This window comes from Varroa jacobsoni, unplaced genomic scaffold, assembly GCF_002532875.2.
Source record: "Varroa jacobsoni isolate VJ856 unplaced genomic scaffold, vjacob_1.0 scaffold_871, whole genome shotgun sequence".
In the NCBI taxonomy this organism is placed as follows: domain Eukaryota; kingdom Metazoa; phylum Arthropoda; class Arachnida; order Mesostigmata; family Varroidae; genus Varroa; species Varroa jacobsoni.
Genome location: NW_019213773.1, coordinates 101,394 through 123,305, shown reverse-complemented (window position 1 = coordinate 123,305; position 21,912 = coordinate 101,394). Strand labels below are relative to the sequence as shown.

The following is a 21,912-nucleotide window of genomic DNA, read 5'->3' as shown; positions in this document are numbered from 1 at the left end:
ATTGAAGAAGCTTGAATGTACAACTAGTTCTATGTCAGGATAAAAATATAAGCGCATCTCAAAAGATTGCTTTCCATCATATATCTAAAAATATATTATAACTGAAAAATGCCAAAACGATTCGTTCGTAATAGAATAAAATAATAAACTGTTTAGTGTTATGATAGACATTAAAACAATCGATTCGAAGTAACAAGGAATCGTTTTGATACCGTTATTCGTGGAATATTCGAAATTAACTCATTTCGTGTCGATCCCATTCGGACATTCACGGTGGTTTCCTCGCTTCGAAAACACGTTAGTACAGTCATTAGATCGAAATCGTCACATTAGTATGCGTCATAATTTCCAAAATCGTGATAAATAACTGAGGCTTGTTTTAGGTCGTATAGACGCTCAGAAGTAGATTACTGATCAATTTCGCTAGGGGTAAAAGGCAACATTGAAAAAATATGTATGTTCAACCAGCTTTAAAAAAGAACGAAATTGATATATATATATATATATATATATATATGCTAAATAAGACGTTTAATTACATCGTTCCGATCAGAAATCTGTGATGAATTAAGTGTAACTTTAGCCGTGAGTTAAGGTTACAAGGAGTCATCGGTTTAACGAAGCACAGTAGAAGGAAACTCAACGTCTTTTGTGCTACGAGGGCTGAGAGAAGACGAATGAAGGAGCGGCTTCACAGAGTTACCTAATATTTATCATCTCGTGGCTTTGGGGATCAGTAAGGCGAAAGCAGATATTGGCTAACAAATAATCGGTTTGCTCGTTATTTTAGAACCTTGCATGAGGAAAAGACCTCGACTTGAAAAAGTAACTTCAGTTCTGGCATCCTATCGTAGCATTAATATACATTTCACTGGACTAGCCAAGAAATCGGTCCTGGGAAAAAGTCGGGTGACTGGCTTTCAACAAGTGAGAGTGTTGGTGCTCACTATGGCGCTTGTAGACCATTGAGGTGACCTACGATAGTGCGCATTATGAAGTTTTTCATATGCTATTTATTACAACAACAAAAAAGGGTTCGATATATCACATACGCCCATATTTACACGAGGTCAAACTATCCGTTAATCTATTAAACCCATGTGGGGTACGATAATTTTAATTACAGCTTTTTTTTATGGCTCAGCATCTGATGGGACTCATTATCATGCACATTTCGAATGACAGTCACATTCTTAAAGCGAAATTATGCATTTTTTATACTTTTGTCTCACCAAGTATATCCGTACCTTGATACTCACTCGTTTCGCAAGTACTTGTTGATATTCCCTATAGTAAAACTAAGAGTGCTATAGCGAATCTCGTAACAGGCTCCCCTACAGACATACTGACACCATGGCAACCATCCATGGGATTTCATTTCTTGAATACACCGTACTGGAATATATAGAATCATACTTTATTACGACATGCAGCTTAATTAATCACTGGATTTTAACAGCACATGGGTATGCGTTGCTTTTACATCGACTTAAATGCACATATGTTGGCTGAATTTTATAGCTTTGATAACTTCAATTGACTTATAAGCTTCTTTCAACTTAGCAATTTGTATTTACGCAAATCGTATTAATTAAAAGACGATTTAATTATTAACATTACAATAAAAAGGGTGACTTTGAATTTGTGGCCCTCCTTAGAAGCTGTTTCGTCAATAAAAAAAGCGAAAAGATAAAGCGACCGGTAACGAATTTTTGTATACGGTAATCTCTGTTTGTACACGAAAAGCTATTGGATACGGTAGCGTGTGCATGAATGCCAAAGTTTTTTTTTTATGGACGGCTAAATGGCTGCTTATTTTTACTGTCTAATATTATAAAAAACAATACAGAATTTTATGCTGATCTAATAACACATCGGGAAGAGTCCTTACAAAATTTCAATATTACTATTTTCGATTCAGCGTATTTGGAGGATTAGCCTATGGCATCTGTAAGAGGCACGCAATCCGCCATTATATTCCCTTAGGGTTTGTACGGAACGTGCCGAATAAGCGTGCGTGTAAGTACCACTACGATTAGAATGAAAATGATTTCTTAACTAAGTTATAGAACGAAATAACTTCAACGTAGTACAAAAGGCTAAACCAGGATGGCTTATGTATCTTAGAAAATAGAATTGAAACGTACAATGTGAGAGATATTCGCGTAGACTCCCGTTAAGCCGATCGCGAGCCCCGTATAGCTTTGAAAAACAATTACATGTATTTTCCCACTTCGTTGATAGACGTCGCTCACTGCACTCCTCTGCTTGAATCCCCTACGCGAAAAAGATAAAAAAAAAAAGGAAAAGGTAATAATAATAAAAGGCATACGATTTGATTCTGAAGTGAGTGAATCTAGCACAGTTCCTCTTGAAATGCCGGTGTAGGATTCAGTGTAGGATTAAGATATTTATTTGATGATTCCTCGAGCGGAAAAATGAGATATTTATTTCAGGGTTCCTAGACGAAACACTGTCAGCAATTAGCTGCGCCATTACTAATAAAACAGGTTTTATTGATATATTTGATAACCATTGGGGGACAGTGGTCATTATATGTAGTTGAAGTAGCTGCGAGTTCAAAAGTATTTAGACGTCATATTTAACTAGTCCATAACAGCCTCATAAATAGCAATATCGGCTCGCAGCAAATTTTTACCATAATAGAAACAGTACTATACATGATATTAAGCTAAAGTATTTTTTTAATAAATCTAAAATCATAAGCAAACGCCATACGCAATTATTACAGACATTTCAGGTGCCTATTCAGGACAAGTTGGCGGCTTGCAATTAATTAAAGTAAGAGTAAGTATAACATATCAATTCAAATAAGCTTACTTCATCGGTATAGTTCATCCGATTGGATATTTCAATATAGTCGCCACACTGCGTTTCGTATGGTGCGTCTTCATGGGTCTTCTCGTATGGTGCGTGTAATGTCTTCTCGCCTGCAGCAATCATATAAACCTGTAGGACACAAATTACAAAATGGATTTTTTATATATACTTGATAACTAAATAATGATCATATAATAAGGTTGTTTTAAATAATAATAACAAAAATCTAGAATGGCAAACATTTATCAGACTCCCGTTTGAAATAAGATTTACGATGATATAGCTGCTTTTATCTTACATTATTTTGCAACAGGAGCATTATTCCTTTAGGCGCTAGTCTAACCTAATTAACCTAAGGATCGTCTAAACAAAAATATATATATTAAACAATATTATTGAGTTAAAATGGGTGTTATTATTACAGTTATAAGTAACGTTTTATACCTAACTTACTTTTCCAGATCGTAACATAAATGTATTTGGCATCCCTGAAGTAAACGTGTTTCGTTGATGAAGAAAGCCTGATAGCGCGATATCTGTTCCAGGAGCTGTCAGCAGTCTGTTGGCGAAAAATCGATAAATTTTCTGTGGTCTTTAATGCCATTTCATCTATTTTTAAAGATTAAAAATATTTAAAAAAAAAAAAAAGAAAAATTATATTTTTTGACTCCAGACGAAGCTCTAAATATATCGAGGTGATCTAAGGAGTATGATTATTGTCCTGCTTAAATATTTTTCTCATGTGCATGGAAGTATACAGTATTTTGCGCTTCGGAGTCTAAGCAGTGTATAAACGTTAATGTATTTCCTCTATCTAGGGTATTTGGTCACCCTGATATATGTATACCTGACGTTGACTCTATACTTCCATGGCTCCTGGCAAGACGGATATTCCTTGAGAGACGCTGGGTCAAATGTGTAACACACCCCAGTTTTCAGGTAAGTATACTGCAGTTTCCAGCTAGAGTCGGTGATGATAAAAACAGAACAATAATGGAGTATTTCATCACAGCGGAACTCAAAACTAAAAATTTTACTATTCACTACTTCCTTTCAGAGGTCCATTGTTGGATTCTACAATTTCTAAAACAGATCTGATGGAAATCAATGGTTAATAGAAACGTTGGTTTGTCTTATTTGAAGCATAACTATGTCAAAATGAGCGAACTGTTTATACCACGCGGAGTGGATATGGATACTAGTTACCTGTTAAGGCTATCAGTCGGCTGACATGTATAGTCGCTATACTTAAGGCGGCACTCAAGCACCAATTCGGACAAAGGATAGCTGTATTTTATAAGTTTTTTTTGTTAAAATTAACTTATTGAACAGGATTGCTTCAGGATCGCTGGCTTCACACTCGCTCCCATTGTACTCCCAACAAATTCGTGAAAAGTTAATTCTGGAACAAAAACAGGAATATAAATAGTGCTTACATACAGTAAGTACAAGCTCTTACCGCACTTCACGCACACTGAATTGCAGCAACGTAGAATGATTCATCATTTTACTAAATGATATGTGCTTTGATCTTGTAATTTATCTTTAAGAAAAAATCTAATAAATTGTACGGCCTATCCTGACTTTCGACTCCCTAGACAGGGGTTCTCTCAATTGTGTGTCACAAAAAACTATTGAATTAATCCCCTAATCAGCTGACTGAGAATCTATGTTTAAGCTAAAATATTCTAGAAGGAGTAGAACACATTGCATATATATATATATATATATATATATATATATATATATATATATAACTAGTCGAACGACGAAGCGAATTCGATAGGCTTGCCTCGTCGGTAGAAGTAAATAAAATAAAAGGACGCAATTAGGGTCGGTGACGTCAGGCCATCTTCAAATGCCAGCGGTTAAATTCTGTCCTAACATGCTAGCCTTAATTGTAATTGTAAAAATGGGGAGTAGCTGAAACATTTTACCGAGCTGTTGAACTCGATGATGCAAACAGGCGAATCCGTAAAAATGTTTTGGTGAGTAGTTAAGAATAAAGGAAACATTCAAATACAACGCCGCTTCTTTATACCGTGAATATTTGTACTACTTTCTGCTAATCTCCACTGTCACCAGGATTTACCGATTGACATTTTCGATGCTTTTTGGCTTTAAGGGAGCAGTTATTTTTTAGTTAGAAAGGCATACGAAGTGACTCGGCTTCTTGACGCTCTGCTTTTCGGATAACGTCTTTCTATTCTTTTCTGTTGGCTAGCTTCCTGATAATAAATTGGTATTTTAATACGATAGATGTATTTACCTATATCCCATAGCCATTCGTCTCAGCGGTTCCTGATGAATTCCGTATGGAAATAATAGAAAATATTTCCTAATGTCTCTCTTTTACAAAAATTGAAAATGTTGGAAACATTTTTCTGTAAAAGCTTCGCTGTCATACGCTATCAATGGTTTACGCTGTCAATGGAAAACAACGTACTCGTTCTAATTACTTGCATGTATGTTTTTGAAGCTTTTCAGTAGTTGTATATCTATTATTTGCCTATTGTTTCTTTGAATCAGTTGATGTAGACCATCACCTGGCCTTTATTTTAAAGTTTTGATGCTCAGGTACTTCAGACAGGTGAGCTTAACACTTCCAGAAATCTTCAACAAATTCCAGCGACCGTGCGATTGGCCTCGAAAAACAAATAATTACTAATTGGCTATAGACACTAAACAAGTTTGTCTGTGTCACCGATAAAGAAAGTTGTTTCGTCTAAAGTTAAAATCGATTGATAAAACTAATGGTCTTCCGAAATTAGTCCGTTAACTGAACATTTTTTCAGAGACACGACGATCAGAGCCGTACAGGCTGGACAAGAATAATAACTCTTAAATAGATTTGAAGAACTCTCCATTTTTCTATCGAAAAATTGTTTCATTAGTGAAATAAAAATTTTTTACGCATTTAAGGTGTTTCTTATAGAATTTGGGTGGGATAGACAGGCCGTTGAGAGAGCCGGAATACGTTCTTGAGCAAACTGCATAGCTTTTGTATCAATTATGGACTATCGTTGCGTTCCACTTCCCGTTAAAGTTCAGAAGCATAGGTATATATAGCATAGCTATACTATGAAGTTCTCCAAAAGCTCTACAGAATTATTGGTTGCACTCGTTTGTGCACATTATGAAGAAAACTTACCAAATAAGGATCTAGACTAGAAGTAACGTTGTTTCACGTGCACTTTCGCTTGTTTGTTACATATATAGTGAGAGCGGGAAACTCCAATGAAGAAAGATTGCCCTGGTGAACGACCACCGACGTACGATACATAAGGTATGCTGAAGTATCAACCGAAATGGCCAATGCACCGGTGTACAAGCAACACGCCGCACACGTAAAGCACGCTGCCTTATAAATGCAACTGACAGCGAGAATACTGTAGATATAATCGCCATGACGCTCTACCAACAGCTTCGAAAACTTGGTAACGTACCGCAGTGATCCGCATAATACGTTAACGTCCATGGGAAACGTTTTCGATGTTCTTCTTCAAGTTATTGTCCTACGCGTTTTTGACGCACTCAACAATTGAAACAACCTTACTAAAAATATAAGAAAATTGTTATAGCTAACACATTCGAGTCTGTCATTCGCGTTTGAACTATTGTTCAAAAATAGTTTATTTTTTAGCTGAAAAACTACAACTGATATTCGCAGGCCAACAATTGCGTACGAAGAAAAAGGAATTATTAATCACTGTGACCAATGAGAGTCCCAGCCATAAACCGCCGATGAGACCCATCACTTTGGTGACACTCAACGCTGGAATGAAGTGCATCACGTCGACATTTCGAGACGTCATCAGAAGAACGAGCTTAATATAATACTCGCCTTCCTCTATTCGATCAAACACCTGCGAATAGACAGTCATAAACTAAGGGTACGCTCTTATCACCTCCGGCAAACCCTGTCTAACAGGGCTAACCAATTTTTATTGAAGATAGGACTTATAATTTATGAGTGCTGCGCTATGACACAAGTATGTATAATACGATTCTATTATAATACGATTCTAATTTGAATTAGTACCTAAGCCCGTTTCAGATAGGATTATAACACCTTTGAGTAGGCCTGTTTAGCATCGTAGACGATGTTGTGGCATGCCTTGCCGCAGAGTTCAATGCACGTCCTGTACGCAATGTAACCTGTTAACAACAATCGCGTTATGAACAGAAATTTGCATTTCGTAAAATAAAGGGCTATGGCATTTCTTTCGTCACCGTCATAATGATGGCAAACGTTTCGCCCGCGTTGGGTCTTGCAGTATAATTTTGGGCTTTAAAGGTATCGTATACAAACGAAACACAACGAATTCCGTTCTAATGTTCTGCTAAGCTGTTACAATCGAACTTAAACGGAATTCAAAACTGAATAACTTTTAAACTGCGCGTCGCCCGCAGACGAAGTTTGGTCGGTTAATATTTCAGTATCCTAGAATCGACGTTACCGTAGAAAAAAACATTTTTCAATCTTAAAAATCAGCACTCAACGATTAAATTTTCATTCCTTAAAGATGATAGGAATGCAGAAATTCAGCGATTTTTTTTTTTAAATTAGCCCAAAGGGCCTTAAGCGGTGCGAACGCTTCGGGGAGCAAATATTGTAGTGTTGAAGACCAGCGAGCAGTTAGTTAACCAGTTGTTGGAACCCAAAAACAAAAATGTACGCCACAATCGAAAAGGCGTCTCACGAAGGCAAAGTTTGAAGTCTAAGGGCTCTGTCGGTCATTTCACATGTTACCGAATTATAATCTAAATAGTGAAAGTTAGGTAAAAAGTGAGTTCTCCATGAATGGGTGCGGTGCATTCTGCAAAATAGCAAACTTTAATCAGCGAAAAACCGCCTGGACATTGGACGACGAGCCAAGGATTAATGCCGGAAAAGGATTGGCCGAGAGGATAGTATCGTCCTAGAAAGAAATCGAGCTTGATAGTAGTGTCGAGAAGGTTCGGACTTAATGTAATGGTGCTATATGCAATGGGGTAAGGAGCGTCTATTACAGTCAGAAAATGAAACAATGAATGCAACCCATTATTTCAATTCAATTTATTCTCAGCTCGGGGTACACGATGTGAGCGCTAAGGACGGGCAAATTCTCAAATAGGTACTCGGTTTTAACGATGTAGAGACAAGTTAAAATACACAGTTAGGTTTTCTATTATCGCTTTCTTAACTTGGCTCTTATAGTTTCGAAAACAATGATGCATTTTTTTTTAATGACTATTTCTATTACATTATTTTGATGTTAGTTCTCTCAGTTACCTTCCAATGACCTCACACCAATTAACAATACTTATGACGCCGTATGGCCAATTGAAACAAACACTGTAATTTATTATCTATGTGAAATAGAGTAGAAAAGGATTCCATTTTTGCAGTCCTGAAAGCATTGCTGGATGCGGCGAAAGCAAGAAAGCGGATATCAGTCCGTCGTTCGAAACTAGTTTATAGATAGAGGCAAAGATAGGCCTTTGTTATAACTTAGAAAACATACCTGCTTAGTGAGGATCGATCTAAGTTGCTTTTGGCGGGGCCACTGGACGTAGTCAGTACACGTTGACGATCTTATGCTTGACCATGAAAAACATTAATTGATGTCAATTAATCTCAATATGTTTCCGTGCACGACGGCTAGGCTCTTACGTAAGGGTTCTATTTGGACTACTTCTGTTGGATGAAAGCTTCTCAGCACCCGTATCCGATGATTACCCATGACGCAGTGGCGTTAACCACCCATGCACTTCGAAAATAACTAACGTAGTTTCAATTCAATCCATGTCTACCCCGATATACTTTTCGGTATAACTTTTCTAAAAAAAAAAAAGCTATGCTTTTAATTTTTCTTTTTCTTAAATAAACCAAAGCAAAGTAACACGAAGAAATTTTCAGCGACGATTGAAAAAGGACACCAACAACTACGATCACAACAATCTGTTCATAACCTAATCGTCTGGAAATTGCTAATACATATCGTTAGCTTTTGCCTTTTGAAGGCCGTATATTTCACATATAGAAAGATCCGTATAGGAATATGTGTAGAGAATGCAAATGAAAAAGATCTGAAATCGATAGAAACAGCAGCTCGTTAGGGGGCTTGAAATGAGCATTATATGCAAATATTCTAGACGGCTTCAGAAGCAGGATGCAAATATCACGAGCGTGCGAGAGATCACAACTTTTTAATCTAAAAGTAAGTTTAAAGGCTACTGTAATTTCGTATACATGATAGATATAACACTACATTTTAACCTTTATCTTCCAAATCATTAACGTAACATAAATAAATAACATTGGGCGTTTGCTTTAATTTGAGTGGTATCCGAATCAAATCCAAATGCTCTAAAGTTATGACTGCATTTAGGTTCTTGTAAATTACTAGCAGAACAAGTATCATGTTTTTGATTCGGTTTATATTTTTACTGTCGTTGGTAGATGACGTTACAACCAATCTTGGTCGATTCTTTTTTGCCATAAAAAAAACGAAACGGGATCAACAGAAACGACAGTGTGCAAAACACTGCTATAACTACGTATTAGTCCAAGGGCCGATTCTGTCCAGCTAGTTAGCTAGCTGGTTCGTCCGCTCTGAGACGCCTCCTCAGAGGCACAGACTCTTTGTGGGTCGCCCGAGTTCTGAAAAAGGTTCTGCGCGGAGCAAGAATCCATCTGAGCAAATACATTTTCGCCTAGAAAAAAGTTAGCTTTTTTTACGATGTCTAACGCTAACTTAGGTGCTGCTAAATCTTCTTTCGTAACAACCTTCGTAAGTAGCTTCTTTCATATTTTTTCACGTTCAAAAACAACACTGGGGCGCCGTTTAAGAGCAACACGACTGCCCACCAGCATCGTTCGCGCGATTATTCCTTATCAATCTTTAAACTTGCATTGAAATCGAAAGATGGGATCCGTTCGTTAGCAAGTAACTAGTGAGTCGTGAATAAATGTCTATTATCTACAGTAATGTCTGTCAAGACGTTTCATTTTTGAAGATCTAATATAGTATAATTTATGAACATAAAAGAAACGTAGTACTTGCTGAACATAAGTGGGTTTTGATGAACGATTTACATGGACGTCTCACGGGTCCAGTTTAATGTGAAACACATGTATTTCGGCAGAGATGCATACGATATTGAAATAGAGTTCTTTTCTAGATAGAACTCGACGAAATAAAACGTCGGATTTGACACTCCGAATTGGAAATGGGGTTTCTGACGAAATAGCCACGTCTGCTAGGTTTCCAGATGTCCTAACAGTTTCCATGACTTGTTCACGCCACTTTGGTGCCTTCAGATCGACCTAGGGGTGCACACTTTGGAGCTATTTAGCTCTAAACCGAATAATTAACAGTAGATAGTTTGCCTTGTAGTCAAAAAAGTAATAATAGCAACACTTTGGATTAATATTACAACAGCTACTTATGAAATCTTCAATCCAAATATAAAAAAACGTAACGTATAGTGAGATGATTGTGCAACCCATTTTTTACTACTTTTTTTTTTACTTTTAGGGAAATTTTACTTCAAACTTCTTTCGATCGATCCAGTTAGTGGTACACATGGAGATGCCAGGATACTTCAAGGTACCATGACCTTGTGTCTTTAGATCAATGGCTGCCGGTACCGCCGATAATTCTTGAAAGGAGTTTTGAAGCAGTGACCGAATTTTATGACAGCTGCAAATGTGTTTAATGTGGTAGTTTATATATATATATATATATATTTCTAAAATTAATCTAAAGCTAATCCTAATATGCGTATTCCCAGGCATATATAATTTTTGTGACACCGTAGTTCATCGGAAGATCAAATTTTGGACTATTTGGAGTATTCGTCTATATACTTGTGAGAATCGTAATATCAAGATATCCTTCTGATGAAAATGATCACACGAGATCATTATCCTAAGTTTTTTAGGCATTATTGCAGGCTGTTTTATTACAATAAGCAGAACAAAATCTCATAGAAGTAATTCAAAGAAAAATTCAACGCATCATGTTTTTATGATCAATAACATTAGCAAGAAAATTTGAATTCCTTCGAAAATACAATCTCTACACTTCCAAAAGTCTACGCGTGTATATCTTTGTACTATAATTTAAAGTTTGTCTTGTACTTTCAACAAGCCGAGTGCTGCGATAATTAGTTAAGTTAAATCGAAATTCAAACATTTATTTGTATAAGAGCACAAACTAATTTTTAACAAGTCTGTTTTATATAACCGCCTAATTACATTTATATGTTTTAATTATAGAAAAACTTGAACAAGTTAAATACATATACTTGTACAAGCAGGTTAACTCACCTTGACTAAGTTCCACATCTGGAATACGTAGACTAAGCTAAGGAGACAGAAAGACAAAATTCGCACTCAGTTCACCATTGTCCTGGCTTGAAATTGTACTGTGGGCCGTGTGTACGGTATTACGTATCACAGTTAGGAAACTCGGCTCAGAATACATTCATTAAAGATATCAGGCTCAGTCCTACTAGTCAATCTATGTGGTTTTATGCATTCTACTAACAATAGGGCCTATTTTTACCTATCAAGATATGGGCGGAACCTTAACGAACCTAAAAAATGATGTAATAATCTAATATGACGCGTCCGATCTATACCTGCAGCTAATCAGTATAAAGCTTTTATCGATTCTGAATTGAATACACTTTTTGAGCATCAGATAGTACAAGCGTGTGGACTTCGGGTCGTTACTAAGCAAAACAAAATATTAGCCTTATTTCAAAGAATGGTGGAAGAAGAAGAAATGACCTTATAGTTCGGTAATAATTAAGTCCACGGGTAAAGGTAGTCAGTCTCTATCATTAAAGATTTAGGGAACTTAAATTCGCTAGTTATGAGAAAAACAACACAGATGTTAACGTATGTCTTTTAGAAGAGAGTTACTCAGAATCATTAGACTAGAAAGTGGTGGGCGCTTTCTGCTAATTAAACTTAACTGAAAATTTCAAAATTAGAATAAAACTGCAAAAAGCAACAAAAAAATCAAAGAAATACCTGACTTCTTATTAAAACAATTATTAGAATGTAGTGCATTTTAAATAACGTTAGATGATTTTACGTTACATAATTAAACAGGTAATTGATTGAATCTATTGCGCTTTAGCCCAAGTCATCGAACATTTTTTAATTAACATAAATTTAATAAAAAAAAAACAAGAATACAGCCACGATACGAACAAATTTAGTCAATTGATATAGTCTTCAACGTTCACAATTAAAATAATGAGCTTAAAAGAAAAACAATCCTTCAAATTAATATTAATAATATTCCAGTTTATGGAAATGATCAACTATCAATGAAACAAAGGTTATGTTTTGTTAAGATGCCTTTTGTTAATATTGCATAATTGCAAAAATATTGCATAATGTATACCAATGCTCGATAACAGATACTATATTAAAGTTTAGCAATAATTTAACTAAATTTATTTATGAGTTGAAAAATATTTCAGCATTAGGCTTTGCTGAAATACCTAAGTGAATTACAGAGGAAAACGAAAGCCTTGCTTACATTGTACGAGTTCTCTGTAGAGCAAGATACTTTTAAAAAGGTACTAGCGGAAATTAACTAAAGGACAATACCTTTAAACAATTAACAAAAATTAATAGCCTACCTCAATATACTCAAAAATTAACTTGATTAATTAATTCATACTTCAACCCAGGCAGGGCAACCGGATAAATTTAGTTGTCGAATGCCACAAACGCCTACAGGGCCAAGTAGAAAGCGGGTGGGGTCTTTTTGGCAATGACAATAGCAGTAAGCAATAGCACACTACTCAGTTGAGTCATCCATTTTACCACCAATAAATGACCGTGAAGAAGAGGTCAATCTTTATAAGTATTTAGGAATAACATACTAATCTCTAAATAGAACGTCCAAGGGAATATAAGAGCCAATTGTATTTTATTACACGAATTAAAAACGTATGGTCAGCTGATTTTCGCAACCAAGTCTACTCTCGTTGACATTAATCGATGCATTATATATATATATATATATATATATATATATATATATAGCATATCCCTATTTAAAGTCAATCGTAAGATAGATAGATAGATAGATAGATAGATAGATAGACGAACTCTTATAAGTCTCCAAAGAAAAAAGGCCCTACGAAATATTTTCAGGCTGCGATACGTGCAAAGAATTTCCACCATTTAAAAAACTCTGCATTTTTATGGTTTCTGAATTTTTATAGAGCGGTAACTTAGAGAAGTTACACAAAGGTCTATAGACAACTACTCTAATGAGGTAATGGCTAGACTTTTGTCTAGCCATTACCTCATTAGAGTAGTCACTAATCGAAGCTTAGAAACCTATGGGTTTGTAAATACCGAGTTGTCCCGAACTTTGCATGCAACTATATATTCCTTCAACAGCGCAAAAGCCCATTTTTAAACAATAACTGCTTTTTTTCTTTATGACTCAATTAAATATGCACATATCCAACAACATCAAACAGTTAGTAAGAAGCTGCCGGAGAAGCGACGGGGAATATCGGCGGAGCTTGGCAATTAAAATTTTCTATTGAACGAGTAAAAAGTTACAACCACCGAAGTTCATTACTGTCCTAACAGGAAAAGAGGAAAAAGGCCATGGCATGTTTGCACACTGACCTCAAAATAAGACTATTTCCTGCTAGACTAAATACCGAATACATCGGTGGAATAAAGGGCCATTCCTTCATACTATGATAAGGAAAAAAACAGCGGTTAGAAATGGGAAGGAACGTGGACTGGCTTAAAGAGAGACAGTTCCCAAACGTGCAAAAAAATAGACATGACCACCTTATCCTGATAAGCTCTCATAAGATAATGCGAACAGTACTACCGAAACTTACAAGCAGCTGAACAAAACGTTGTGGTTCTGTGTCTTTTCATCTAGGGCGACCTTTAGCTAGGCCAACAGCGAAGGATGAGTTTCACACTCAGGCCTTAATTTCAGGCCGTTCAGTATAAAATCTAATGTAGTAAATTCTTGACTTTTGAACTTTTTTCATAAACTTAGCTTGATTTAAGTTGAAGCTTGCGCCATTATAATCTATGACTTGTTGCTAATCAAATGCTGACCTATTTATTTTCCTGCACTACAAATCTAATGTACGAGAGCCTATAAAAGCTTAAAGTGCAAATTCAACATGACGAGATCGCTTGAGATCTGAACAATTTTCTTATTAAACAGTTTTCGAGGTTTCGAAAAAAATGGTAGTCTGAACAACTGTAATGTAACTTTAACTGTTACTTTTGTGTTTCAATTTATTCTGGGCGTGTGTTAAGTCGAGCGTTGTCTTCGAGTAGGAGTGCCTTGTCTCTGTTAACTAATCTAATGTGGATATCTTTTCCTCCAATTGTGCACAGTAAACTTCAGCTGAATAAACGAATGAAAATTCATGCCGCTATAGCATATAACATCTAATTAGGACACCATATAAACATCATAAATTCTTTCATCTGTGCATTTGTTCTAAAGTGATGTTCTGTCGATTGAGTTGTGTCCGCCCCCCGTTTAGCAGCACCATAACAGTAAAAGATTCATTTTCCGTTGCAAGTTATAATTCGGTATGAAAAAGCGTGTCATAGTTATAACGTAAAAGCTCTATGTTTTGAGTTTTACGTAGAATATCACCGTTAGCCATTCCATCAGACGACTGGCTTTCAACACGAAACGAAGCGGGTCTATGCCCGGTTCGCACCGATGTCACAATGTGTCCTTCGTAAAACGTGAAACCAGACAAAAGGCAAGCGTCTCCACATCTGTTGATTATATCAGCTCAAATCACCTGTTGTTTCCATTGTACTAGTTTGACCGAGGTGAACGGGTATAGCATGTTTACCTACACCGAGTAGCACGCAATAGCATAGAAATGCTAACTCCCATGCACTTTAAGGTGAATCGGATTGCATCACGGTACTTTACTCTTCGTCAATTGCCTTCGCAAATTGCTTTTCACAAGATTCATCTTCTCTTCACGATTTCTTTCCCGAAATCTCCTTTGACCGAAGGGATTACGGTTGTTTTAGTAATAAAACCTTAACCACGTACAAGGCTTATACGACGAGCTATCTCTGCCACTGTGGTTCCAAGATTAAACTCATCCTTGTAATCTAGTCGAATTTTTTGATTATCCGTCTCCAAAGAGCCAAAATGACGATATTCAAATGAGAGATTTCAGATTTAAAAAAAAATACCAAGTGCATCTCAAATATTAAAAAAAAAAAAGTATAGAAATGTCGCACCTTGTAAAGTTTTGTTAGATTAGTATCTAATTATTTAATCAGAAATTCATATTTCTTATTAAAGAACGACCTAATATTGGGTCGTCAAAAAAAATATTGCTTACTTTTCTAGCTATAGTCACATATTTCAAGTATCATAAGTCATACGAATTGGTCTTAGTGTCCACCAGCTTGTTTTAACAGTAGTAGTACCCGATACTAACACTCTTGTAATAGACGTGAATAACCTGAGGATGGTCCTGTCGCTTTTATCCTGGAAATTTCAATGTGAGAAACGTTTCCCTTAGTGGTGAATGAATTATGGAAAAGTTGATAAAATTACTGCGCAATTAAGCAAAATCGATATTTATGTAGCCATGACATCCCTAAGGAATTAAACACCCACTATTAAACCCTTAAATAATTTAAAGAAAGCTGGCTAGAAAAAGAAGTTCAGTATTTGGGTGCCAGACAGTTGTCGCAGAATAATATACTCGACCGTGTATTCATAGGGCGAAACTCTATAGAAGCGTAGTGAAATCAAGCCATTTCTAAAGCAACCGGTTATGGGTGGTAATATGTCCACCTCATACGACCATGAAATGTAGATAAAAAAAAAAATGTCTCCACAATCTGCGGCAAAGCTACGACTGTTTTATGGGGTTAGACAAGAACTATGTATTATTAATTGCTATCGTCTAGTAGATCGATTGATTCGAGCAACTACCATCAGCAACAGACAAGATTACAAGATAACAATCACCTGAAAAAAAATCAACCGAAACTAGTAAACAGGAAAGGCGTCATCTTCCACCATTATTATGCCGGACTATCAACTTTAGTTTTCCGACAAAGCTCGAGAAAACTTGAAACTTTCCTAATGGTGTTAACTTAGTTTCAATGGAGAAATGCAAAAACTACTTGTTTTAATTTCTGGTCCAGAAAAAACAAAAGTTCTACAATGATGAAATTTTGGTATTCCCAGCAAAATGGCAGAAAATCATCCATTAAATGGTAAGTATTTAATTTAGTAATATTATGCTGAAATGAAAAAATTGCCTTAACTTTGGCTTAAAAACGGTCAACACTTTTTCGACAACCTAACATGTGAGCCATGTGGGTAAACGGCCAAACAATACGTAAATGCTTTTGTGCGTACCCCTTAAAATGTTTGATTGATTCAATTGTATATGCATTTATTACTTAATTATCGAGGATACTTTTGTTGAATCTGGAAAGCCATTTACAGAATTAGCTATCTGTAATAATAACTAACTTCGTTAAGCATGTCGGTCCCTTTAAAGAATAGAGAGCAGCAATTTTTATTGGATTTTCACAGTATGCCTTATGTATTCGCAGTTTTTTAAATATGCCAAAAAAACCTTCGTTTTTGAAGAAGGCAACATTACAGCACAAACGTTGACTCTGAAAATAATGTTAGTGCAATAACCCCATATTAAAATATTATATATAAAAGGCACTTTGACAGAGTTATAAGAGAACCAATAAATTGTAAGTATAGATGTTTTTCGTTTGTTCCCGTTCTCTAAACCAATGTCTTTTCCGTTTACTTCGTAAAAAAAAACACAAAAAAGATACAACTTATTTGAAAGCTGTTATCTTTATTTATTTACATAACATTTACAATGATGGTTGTTGTTAATACATTTGACTGGTTGGCACTACATTTTCATCTAACCGCCAAGGAGAAATGCCACCCATAGTTAATTCATATACGTTTTCTGAAGCTTTCGAGTAGATCACAAGGTCTAGTCACTGTTTCATTTTCACTGATGTTTATCAACGTTTCATCCACCTTAGGCTCTCACTTTTCATGTACTTTCACCGCTTTGAGTTGCCAGAATAAACTCTAAAGGACCGATAAAATACATCATATTACTTAGCGCCAGCCAAAGGAAAAGCATTCTTAGGACGTCTTTACCATCAGTAACTGTTACCAGAAGTTCCAACAGACCAACGTCTTATATCGATTCAAACTTCACTAATGTTGCCCCACTTGTTCCATCTCTCTCCTTCCAGCTGCAATATTATTGAAACCAAAGCAAAGAACGTACTTTTTTTTTTCTATGTTTTGCATTAAATACTATATATGCAATATATGATTCAGTGTTCACATTTATTATTTCCTTTACATATGCAACAGATATTTCTTTTCATACGAATGTATTTATGTATTTACAACGTCCTTTCATATATTACTATTACACTACTAGTATGAATTTCCGCTAAAGATTACACCATGGCTGTTGCCTATCGGCAATTTCGTATCTGAGAAGACTCCGTAAATCCAACCAGAATCCCTCATGTGTGTAAAAGGTACGCCGTTAGTTGTTTTTTCGTTCTTGCTAAAGCTGCCGAAGCGCCTTGGCTCGTTCTTTTATGGTTCGAGAAATGCCTAGGTTAGGTTTGATGTGTATGTTTGCCCTACTGTTCACAAAGTCTTATGGAGAAGCTTTTACCATCTAACGAAAATTTTGTCACCATTCTGAATGTCATAATAATTAAGATCACGAAGATCATTTCCAAAATCGTACTCCGGTCTTCCATCACCATATCTTTCATCGGTGGGATAGTAAGTTAGTTCTGGGCGCCGCTTGCCTGGAGTTTTGAACATCACATTTACCTAAAACGTAACCATATGCTGCTTTAAGAATCATTTGAGTTAAATTTCTGTAATTTATATTCTAATAACACAAATTAATAGAACTATTTATTCATACACGTACCATTTTTTTAAGGTTGGTTAACGACATGCTCGACGGAACCTTTTTTTCTACAGGCAGTAGTGAGGGGTTGTCCACAGCAATAAACACCAACGCTGAAATATTTATGAAAACAGAATATTTTCTACACTGAAAAACAATGTCCTTCAATGAAGGCAAGCCCAACAAATTTCCTTACTGGAATTAATATACTTTAGGATGGAGTAAACAAAACTAGGTAAGTGGTAAAGGCTAATAGTACACATATTCTATGTTAAAGGTTGCATTGTTTATCACACGTGAAATGGTTGAGTTTGCCATAGGAGCTGGTGTAAGAATGATGCGGCTGATATACATTTTGGCAAATCGCGTTTAATTGCGCCAAGTAAATTGAAAAACTTAGTGAAGACCTGATGCTGGTCCTCTACAAATTAAGTTGTTCAAAACCCACCCTACGGACCTTATATATAACCTAAACTGAGCTCGCTCTATTACGCCTGCAACTATACTCACATAGTAAAGTCTTCTTAATGTTTTCAGGTTTATTCTCCGCGACAACTATGACAGGCTCTCCGTATTCTTTAAGCAGGTGGGAGAACCGTGGGTGAAGGCAGTGGAACTGCAACGCATCGTTTTCAACACCTGATTGGCTTCGCTGGTAGTCCACGAAGCACCTAAATACAATAGCATTATAATTACGGTGAGTAACCGAATAATAACCCTAAAGTCTGTTCCATCAACACCAGTATTTAAAGCTCGATTAGCCATGTTCCCGGATATTTAAAAGTTGATAAAATAAAGTCTAGATCATATTTTGAAAACCACCTTAATTTTAACTGATTCTAATGCTATATATAGACCGAATGTGCGATACGATTGAAGGTACCTAATAAGCTGACTTAATCTATTAAAAAATCGCCTTTATTTCACACAAAACATGCTCTTCGTGTCCACAAAAACTAACAGGCCAAGGCTGTAAATCGTGTTTCCTAATATTACAGAACTACTCACTTTTTAAGGTAGTACAACTCAGCATTTTTCCTTGTTTCTCGAGACACGTCCATACGGTTCAAGTTAGACACGCGGCCTAATCGGCATAAAATCTCATTAAATGCCTGAAACGACATCAAAAGTATCGTAAGTTATTTGAAACTATGTTGAGCGAACGTCCGTAAATCTTTAGTATAGTTGTAAAATTGATTTGATAGCTTTTAAGTTCTAAAAACAAAGATCTCTCCTAATTTACAATCATTCTGAACATTTCTGTTATTACTATTTTAAGGTAAACTTTTATATTACTAAAAGTAGCCTAAGCTACTTCAACGTTAATTCGTGCGTCAACTGTCATTATTCGTTTGCAGCAACCCTGTTCACCAAGAACATTCGCTTCGAAGCTATACCACATTTTTTTTTTTGGAGGTTAAGGGCTAATGCATTATGCAAACCGAACGTCATTGACTGTGCTTTGTCCGGTACTGTGGGACTCTCACCCACTAAACCCTGGACCCCTTTATCAGTTTGGGCCATGGTTCGGGATATGATTAATATTACTTCGAAACCATGACTTGCAGGAACGGTCATTTCATCATCCTTCCTTTTGAGCCGTTCCAGTCCATCCTCCATTCTGGCTTTCCTCTTGACCATACTCTCTAGATCTCGAGGGGGACCGTACTCCCTGTACTTCTGCTAATTCCAGTTGTTGTGCATCGGGCCCATGATTGTTTCGGGTATGCCCTTCATCTATTTTCTTACGTCTCATCCTTCCTAGTTGTTCTTTTCTTTTCCTAATATCGTCAAAGATAGCCGTAACTTTGGCCCAGTTTCTCCTGTCCTTTGTCATCATATCCACCATCTCCTTAGTACTGCCCTTTGTTATTACTTCTCTGTGTACCTGTTTATCTCTGACTCCCTTAAGTGTTTGGCAGTGAAGTAGAGTATGTTCTACTCCGTCCTCCACGCCCGACTCGCAGAGCACACAGATGTCCATTTGCGTTTTGGCAATCTCTGTCATGTATGTCTGGAACTGTCCATGACCCGACAAAACTTGGCAGCTATACCAAATGCCCAGATTTAATCGGGCGTATCTATAGTTAAACTGCTATAAGAATAGAAGCAAATGTAGCCGACCTCATCGAAACTTCCGGCAGTTTCCATGACAGGGTTGCCATTCACTCGAAGCTGCCTCAGCGCACCGAGTTTTTCAAGCTCTGCTATACTCCTCCATGAGGTCAATGAGTTTCCAGCCACCTCAAGACGTTCCAAGTTCGTGAATTGCTCAATTTGCTGTCCAGGGGCACCTGGGAATGAGATGCTTTGAAGTCGACACCCATTCAAGTAGAGTTCACGCAACCTATTTTAGAAAAATTAACATCGTTGATACTGACGGTTAGATTTGTTTACATATTCATACCCCACAAGCTATGACAAATCAATCCTTGTCAATATATCACTACCCTTTTATGCCAATATGGTGAAAAATAAACAAATCAGCTGTCTCTCTGGTTTATTTGTTATTATAGGTACATATAGATCTGACCTTCATAGGGGTAAATGCTAGGTGAAGTCACTTTAATTGGTCCGTTAAATGGCTTACAGGGTAAGCTAAGTAAAATGCTTATTTTGAATACGCAGGCAAATTCAGTATTGAAGTTTGTTTTACTTAGTACTGTTCTACGGTTGGATATCCAGGTAAATTCAATTGACATAAGTCTTACTTTGGCAGATACGCAAGATGAGCAACTTCTTGCCACGAACTTAACGGGTTTTCTTGAAGGCTGAGAGATTGCAAATTATAAAACAGCGATTTCGGGGGTGTCGTCAAAGAACTGATGTTATTTGCACTAACCTGAAATAAATATATTGAAAATCGATGAAATAATTATATTTTTTGAATTCAGAAGGTCATTGACTAAATAGAAAGCTATTGTCAATTAAAATCATCAAAAAAAAATTGACCTACAAAAATATTTATTTAGAACTCTTTAAAACTAGAAACGTAAAGATTTCCAAAAAAAAACACACAAAGTTTTTGTTACCATAAGAAAGCCTTAGATATGTTGTATAAAAGCAAGCTCTAGCATTTTTGGAAGACAGCCATACGACTACGAGTGAGAAGCGTAACGCTTGCTTTTATACAAAATTGCGAACTCTAACAATTCTTTTTAGCGTCTTATATTTACTACTTTTAGACACGTCTTATTTTAGTACAAATATTTTACTGCATGCCTGTGAGAGATATATATCACCCCGTGCAAGCAGTTTTTAGAATACTTATGGTTACATTCCATTCGGCTAACTTACACCATGGAAATTCAGAGTGACCTATTTCTTCGCTGATTCTTCAAGTTTTCCATTATCTTAAATGGAAAGTGCTGCCCTACATTCGGGGCATGATATTCTTTCGTATATAGCTGCAAGATTAACTACGCAAAACTTTCATTGAGGTCGCGACCTTCAATTAACCTTTATAATTTGGACTGTGTACCGCACTAAGCAAAAAAAAAAATGTTTGACCGTGTTCTATGACAAATTTACGTATGCATGAATGGAGTCATTGTATTCTGTTAAGTCAATGTGAAATCAATTTGTTAATCGACTGACGAATATTTTGGGCACGTTTTGAAATCTATCTCTCTTATCTCGTCATGTATTTCGATAAATTGTTCACAGAATGATGAAGCGCAATGGCTGCTTATTGAACAAATATACTTTCCGTTGCAATCAATTGCCTTTTACTTTACAAGTTGGTCAATATGTCTTTTAACAGGGTGACCGAATTCGTTTGGGTGCCACCGTATGTATACATTTCTATAAAGCTGTGACAACTATATCTATGCAACCAATAAAAAGCTACCTGGTAAAGGTTGTCTAAAAGGTATTAAGCGCGGTAAAACTTACTTCTAAAGCTTCGATATGTGGCCACATCGGGGCTAATTGCAGAATGTGCTCCCAGGTAAGATTGCTTGCCTCCAAAGAGATGTTTTTCACAGACTGGAATGCCTCTTGGTGTTTTGTAACCAGGCTCGGAACCCGAAGATGGTTCTTACTATAATCCGAAAATTTGCGCCAACAAAACAAAAAACAAACAAATAA

The 21,912-nt window shown here is 36.3% G+C and overlaps 1 protein-coding gene across 3 annotated transcripts in view; it reads right to left on the bottom strand.

Annotated features, from left to right (window-relative positions):
- Positions 1 to 16,693: 16,693 nt before the first annotated feature.
- The window catches only part of Tbce (Tubulin-binding cofactor E), a 28,425-nt gene continuing 23,206 nt past the window's right edge, over positions 16,694 to 21,912 (bottom strand). For all 3 annotated transcript variants that reach the window (XM_022840533.2, XM_086970114.1, XM_086970115.1), the window contains 7 exons: positions 21,718 to 21,865; positions 20,535 to 20,665; positions 19,948 to 20,170; positions 18,832 to 18,935; positions 18,334 to 18,494; positions 17,845 to 17,936; positions 16,694 to 17,741 (listed from right to left, as the gene is read on the bottom strand). In XM_022840533.2, coding sequence (XP_022696268.1) covers positions 17,574 to 17,741; positions 17,845 to 17,936; positions 18,334 to 18,494; positions 18,832 to 18,935; positions 19,948 to 20,170; positions 20,535 to 20,665; positions 21,718 to 21,865 — 1,027 coding nt within the window. In that variant the 3' untranslated portion in view covers positions 16,694 to 17,573. The remainder of the gene's footprint in view (positions 17,742 to 17,844; positions 17,937 to 18,333; positions 18,495 to 18,831; positions 18,936 to 19,947; positions 20,171 to 20,534; positions 20,666 to 21,717; positions 21,866 to 21,912) is intronic.